The sequence below is a fragment of the Opisthorchis viverrini genome, assembly GCF_000715545.1.
Source record: "Opisthorchis viverrini unplaced genomic scaffold opera_v5_48, whole genome shotgun sequence".
Lineage (NCBI taxonomy): Eukaryota > Metazoa > Platyhelminthes > Trematoda > Opisthorchiida > Opisthorchiidae > Opisthorchis > Opisthorchis viverrini.
In genome coordinates this window covers 15,507-22,525 of record NW_008751704.1, presented here as the reverse complement: position 1 = coordinate 22,525, position 7,019 = coordinate 15,507, and the positions used below count along the sequence as shown (strand labels likewise).

At 42.0% G+C, this 7,019-nt stretch overlaps 1 protein-coding gene across 1 annotated transcript; it reads left to right on the top strand.

Moving 5' to 3' along the window:
* Positions 1-5,658: 5,658 nt before the first annotated feature.
* Positions 5,659-6,156, top strand: T265_03365 (hypothetical protein; the record flags this gene model as incomplete). Its single annotated transcript, XM_009167834.1, has 1 exon — positions 5,659-6,156. One exon carries the CDS (start codon positions 5,659-5,661, stop codon positions 6,154-6,156), a length of 498 nt encoding a protein of 165 aa, XP_009166098.1.
* Between the last annotated feature and the right edge of the window lie 863 nt (positions 6,157-7,019).

Below are 7,019 nucleotides of genomic sequence, written 5' to 3'. Positions count from 1 at the left end.
CCATTAAATTCTGGGCTGGACATATATTTGAAGCTAGTTTTTTATACGACTGCGGCAAAAACAAACTCAACTTTGTAAGGATGAGGAGGTCATTCTCATTGTACAAAACCACTTACATTTCCATTTGTTCACACTCCAAAAACATTCGAGGTGCTTGTATCCCTCATCTAAACATTACAATCTAGCTTCAGCACACTACCACCCTAGGCTCCTTTACGGTAAACCCCGTAGAGCAATATGTCGATAGGTTGAAGCAATCGTTTGACTTGTTAGTGCATCCAAACAAATTCTGAGATTTAAAATGCAAGAGCATCAAAATCTCTAGTGATACTGTGCGGACGGAGGTCCTGAATTCGGATGAAGTCAGCCAATAATGAACAAGGAATGAACCTCCAGAAGAAACAAGACAAAATAATAAGAAGCCGAGAATTGTTGTCAGTAGCAAACCAAGGAATGTACTTAGAAATCATGAAATATTGATATTCGTAATAAAATTCATTTGGATTTATTAGGTCTGTGTTCTGAGCACTTAAACACAGATATCAAAAGCAGGAGTATTGTTTAGTAAATTAATCATTCCTGGGGATGCTAAATTAAATATCAATCGGGATTTTTTCTGTAAGTTAAGTCAATCTGTACCGAAAAGCTGAGAGGCCCTGCACACCTGTTGGGAACCCTCAGAATTGCTTCTCTCACAAGTCATTATGAAGATATTAAGTGGCTGCCTTCAGGGTGGAATTTGAATACTAAACCGTTTGGTCACAAGAAGAGTGACTAACTCGCACTTTGACAGCATATGACGATACTCGACCTTCAGTCGAGGAGTTCACAACGCACGGCCATGTCCTAAATGGCTGTCTGAGTTAAGGCTTCTTAACGAAATCTTTCGTGCGCTGTGTGACTTTGCACATATGTATGGGTGTGAGTTATTCAACCCATCAATCAGCCACTCGTGACGGAACGGAACGGCCTGGAATGGAACCACTAACCAGTCCGTATTCCCCCGATTCTACCCGAGATTCACACCGATGATGACTCACAATAGGGATGAATCGGCTTTATGGTGCATCTCGGCTTTTCGGCATGGACTAAAATCGACTGAACTTTCCAAAGCGCCTCATACGTAAAATGTTCTTGGATCGAAACAAAAACTACGTGACTGGTGTTACCGAGCACTTTTCAGCACTCCGAGCTCTCGGGTGGAGGATAAAAGACGGGGACACAGTACGCTCAATCTTCATTTCCATTCAAGTAACTACAGTACGAACAATTAATATGCTTGTAGCTTCATGGGTGAAATACCGGCTGGAACACTTTCCTGGTTCTTGTACATTTGTCTAATATTTCTGGTTCTCCTAGTTATGATGAAAAACCCATTTTGAACCAAAACATTCACTCGACATTCCAGAAATGATGTGAAACATTTTCATCCTCCTGACTGAGTGGAGAAAGTAAGCTCTGGCTCATATTCAGGCACATTTATCAGACCTAACTACCACCTACCTGTCAAAATCCATCTTGATAATGACCTTGGTGAAAGTTGAACCTGCGCTGTGCTGACCTATTCAGACACTAGACATGTTCACATCCACAAGGTTTCAAGGTCACATGAGGTGGATTTAAAATGTTGCTAGATAAAAAGGTGCGGGGATTACCACCGGAGGTATTTCAGCGTGTAAATTAGAACACATGCTTCATTTCAACAAGCTGTTGATAACTTAATAAGCCATGCGTTTGTGTGCTAAGATCCAAACAAAAATTTGAATCCCGAAAAAGACTTGCTAATTTCTGAATCCCACAGCTGGTACTGGAAGAACTGGCCATATGCCAAATCTGTTGCCGCTAGTTATCGACAACCAACCGAGATTTTGTTTTATTCAGAACATTCATCCATAATATCACATGCTCCCAAAGTTAGCTGCCCACAGCATCCTTCAAAAACATAAAGTATCAGATATCCTCCGAAGGTTATGCCCCTTGTTAAACATCCACTTTGTTGTCGAAAAAACAGCTACACCTTCTGGATACACGACCCTCACAAAGGTCTTAATTTCTGTTTATGAGGCAATGGTGGAGATCTACAGGGAACTTAGCCTAGACACGCCACGTAAGCCCTCGTGCATCCTATAGACACAAAATAAGTGTTTGCCAATTTCAGACAGTACGAAGACGAATCTCAGAAGAAAGTGCCTGACAAATGACGAGTGCCACCTTGTTACCTCAACCTGATGGCTTCTTATGCAAATTACCTGCTTTTGGAATGTTGTAAAGACTTTAAGACAGGCAACTAATCGTAAGCTTTTCATTGCTACTGGATCTCAGAAGTATAATATGAACAAAACTACGAGTGACCAAATACTGATAAACCCGTCAAAGATAAAACTCCCAAACCTAATTCAATTTCTTTAGCATTTCCTGAACCTGGTGGTCGTTGGCTTGTTCGCTGAGCTGGGCAATTTGATTGCAAACGTTTCATCACCAATCGAGGTGACATGATCAATGCGTTATTGTGAAGCGTAGTAGTGCGTAGCGGTGGGTTGGTGGTTGTCCTGAACCTTTTTCGCCTCAGTGGATGTCCTGCAAAAAAGGGCCTAATGGGTAGTCATAGTGACAGTAAGAGTCGAGCGAACCAACAGGTTAAGCTTGAGATAAATGTGTTCTGTAATTCGGCAAAGTTTAATTTATACCCTAATTTCGAACTTTAACGGAGTATAATTTTTGTCAATTTTTCGTTTTCACACGGTTCTGGTAGTCTGTTAGATTTAATGTGCGGTCAGCCCCGGTCAGTTAATCGAGTTAGTGTGATTTATGCAGGTCATACGTTTACAGACCAGGACAAGTCAGCTAAATAGTTAAACCAACCGATTCATAACCTGGCCTGGTGTGTAATGTAATTACCCAGAGTGGATGGCTCCAACCAGCAATTTGTTTGCTTGTGAATGGCCGTTTTAAGCAGCCTATGAATCAGTGTTGAGACGAACGTGTTCACTGCGCAGACAACAAAACCGGTCTCTTGGAAGTTTCGCTGGAAAAATCTGGAAAAACAAGAAATTTCCGCTCAAAATTAATGATAGCAGACTGAGTGCGCTGATGCGTACGTATGCAACCTGAAAACAAAAGTTGTGAAATCCGAAAGATAGTACATATCTAACTCCAGGTATATCACTACTAACGTACTATGGCGTGCACTTCAGGAAAGAATTGTTTTATGGAGATCCTTGCAGGTGGATCAATGAGACCGGATTCTGAAGTCAAACCATGGGTCTTCTGCTACTCCTTCCTATGCTGTCACATCCGCATTACGACGAGCATTAAGCCAAAAAAGGAGAGTGAATTCAATGCTCTGATGTCAACCAAATCCATTCTGTTTCAATAATGCTGTCCTTGAATATGCCTAAACCCAGTCCATGTAACAGTTTGTATCTGGTACTTTTCTCAGCACACTTCGTTTTGTTGGGTGCATTCACATGGTTATTCCTCTCAAAGCAACCAGTTTCCAGGCCCCTGCATGACGATAGACATACGAACGTGGCAGACAAAATTTAACGGCGCGTATCCAACGGAAATTCTCGAGGGCTGATGCTTAATTGTGAGTGATGTGCATTAAAGTTGTATTTTACGCAAAATCCCCAAGACAGCGTCCGATATCCCACAAAATTACAAAGGAAAGAGTAGATGTACTAAAGCATCACGGTTCCCAGGGACGTTTAGTAGAGAGCAGATTTAAGTGGATATGGTTTCGTCAAAAACACCAGTGACGACAACATCAGATCATATGATTCAAGATTGCGGGCTTTCATACCAATTATTTTATTTGCATTATTATTCTTCCGTAATTGGGTGCTGCTTAAAGTCAAGTCTCAAGCATTTCTGTTACATCCTGTACAAATAAAACGCGTCAAAATCAACCTAGTATCGGTTGAACCTATTTTTGGTGGTATTATTCGGCCGCATTCCCTGCACAAGGACCACTTCATGTTCCTTTTGGCACGGTATTCGATAAAACATCCAGATATGATAAATGAGACATCCAACCAGGGTTCAGTTACCTCCCATTAACGCCAAAGTAGTTTTTAAATCATCGTATGCGGCCAGATGCGCGGACACGGTTTTCTATAGTAATTCAGTGTTGATTAGAACTCGGGGACTGCCTTGACCTGATGAGCTCCATGAAGGATAAAAAACCGACCACCGGCTACGGAAACTGTGAGTTGTGTATTCCGTCAAGAAAGCAAGTTGTAATGTTATATTGCCAAAACGCAGACTCTGTGTAGAGATTCAAAACAGCTTCTAGAAGCCTCTGTTATTCGCCACTCTTATCATGTCCATCTCTCATATTCCTATTTATGCATGCACGCTGTAACTTGACAGACCCTAAACAGCAACAATGATGCACCAAGTCACCTTTAAACAGGGAAGAGCTATTTGATCCCTGTTGTAATATAATGAAACACCTGTCTACACAATAGGACGATGCGCATTGTCGGGCAATACATAGCCTCAAGGTACTCGCTTAGAACAGTCAAATTTCGTTCATCTTCTGTAATTAGGGTAAAGACTACCCTAAAAACATACACACCAGACATGTGTTTTCTAATTCGGTTTTGCAAACAAACGTGAAGAGTAAATACTCATGACCCAGATCCTCTGGATCCACGTAAAGCCAAATGCTCACTGATCACGCCCAATATATCAGATATTGCGGTGCCACTGCTTGAGGCCTGTGATTAAGCTTTTGAATTTGAAGATAAATAGCGATTACATTGGGTCTAGTCAGATCTTTGCGGATCATTCAGCAGATGTGGGCAAATACGCGTAGAGTATTCTAATAAATTAGGGACAAATACACAAATCTGACTTAATTCCAGTGATTAGCATTGGCTGAACTGGATTCATTCAATTTTCGTATCTAGAACAAATCTTTCGTCGGATAGTTAAGTGTTCCTCCGTGCACTCCTTAACTGTGAAGTAAGTGTACATGTCAAATCTATTCTTCGCATGTCCGACTCCACCTCATGAGGGACAAAGTATAGTACCGAGTAAGCTGCTGTGTCTACGTCACATGGGTCAACTGGTACATAGGTTTCGGGCTGCGAGACATGAATAGCTACTTCAGCAGTGAAGTTGTTTTCACAGCATTTTTGGACCTACCAGGCGCACACACACAAATGGCATTAGGCATGTGTGAACGCACTGGCATAGGAACATCACGTTACCGGTAACTAACGAATCACACGAACGCGAGTATTTCGACTTTGCCCAGCAACGCATAGGTCAGGGAAGTCCGACACATCCAGCGATCGAACAGTGGTGCGGTGGCCAACTGACAGTTTTGCTGACGCCGATATAACTAAACGGAACCGTGCTTCGAGATTTCGCGTTCGACCGTGGCGGACGCATTGACAGTCGAAAACAGCTTCGTATTTGTGCACACTCACGGACACACGTACAGCGCATGCCCTTGTTCATTTCTGTCTGATCTTAAGCGTCGCTTGACGATCACCGTATGAAACACCGATGATTCCCCATCGGACAAACAGTGAAACTATGTGCATGCCCATGTTACCCAACTTGGGCGAAAAGCCGAATCAGTAACTGGTGCCAAGAAACAACATCCGGACAGAGAGTGCGGTGCTCGGTACATAAAGACCAACGAAAATGGCCACACACAACATCCCGTATCGGAGTATATTTAGTCAGCTATCTCATGGTACCCGTCAAAATAGTCTGATGAATGACATGTTAACCACCGAAGGTAAACGAATTGTGGCAGCTAAAATTGCGAGCAGTTCTGGTAGCGGCGGTGCCCCAATACGAGTGATAAGTGCATTCATACAAGTTAAGGACTACGCTGGTTTGGATCGTTATTTGGGAAAGCATCAAATACCTTTGGATATACTAACATCTGCGTTACAAACAGCATGTATGAGTGCAGACAGCGAAGCAGTGGAAATTTTTTCCAAACACGGGGCAAATGTCAACCATGTAGATCAGTTCGGTACCACGCTGCTTCACTTTGCCATGCGTGGGGGCGGCGACCAACACGTGGTAAAAGCTCTGGTTGCTCATGGTTTGGATTATATGAGTTGGCGTTCGGAAGGACTACCACTGTTACACTGGGCATGTACGTTGGGATACATTGACCTTGTTGAGTAAGTAAATGAACATTATTGAACCGCTTTTGGCATGTCACCTTTATTTTTTTTAACAAAAAAACTAGCTTTTATATTCAATTCTATGCATGATTCAGGATCAGATGTGAAACATTCTTTGGTGTGCGGCAAGATGCTTTATGTGAGGGTTGTCCCCTCTTATCCTATACTTAAACACAAGGGAAAGTGCGAAAGTGATACGATTTTACACACAAGTAATATCTGGCAGTTTCAGAGACAAAAAATCTTGAGTACGGACAAAAATCTAATGGTCTATACAACCTAACGTGATAAAATAAGGGATTTTTTCTTTGGGCTGGACAAAAATGTTCTCATCTCTTAACTGGTTCGCCATTCAGATAGGTCCATTTTCTCTAACGGATTTTAACAACATTTTGGGGGTTATGGTGATGAACTGTTTAGCTTTGAGTTCTGTTAACTTACTGACAATCAAATGTTCCTTCATGAACTGCGCCAACTGCCACAGAGTTGCACAAAACACGTCGACATTGCTACGGTGATATTCTTACTCACCGTGGCATAAAGTTAATCAGTACTGCTGTTTCAGCGTCAGACGATAGACGCGTTGCTAAACAAATTTTAAACTTGGCTGTCAACTTCGACTGTTTTTGCAAGCTTCCTTGAACCTAACTCCTGAACTCGCCATCATGAACATCGAACATAAAGCTAACAACGGGATCTCAAACAGACAACTCAGCTGAGGTATGCAGCCTCTGGAGTGATGAAAGCTTCAGTTCTCTTGTAACAGAACCCAAAAATATGACTCTAAAATTTATTTAGCAACTACCTTAAATACTTTCATTGGGAAGCTATGCTATTTATTTCCACGAGGAGCTAGAACGTAAA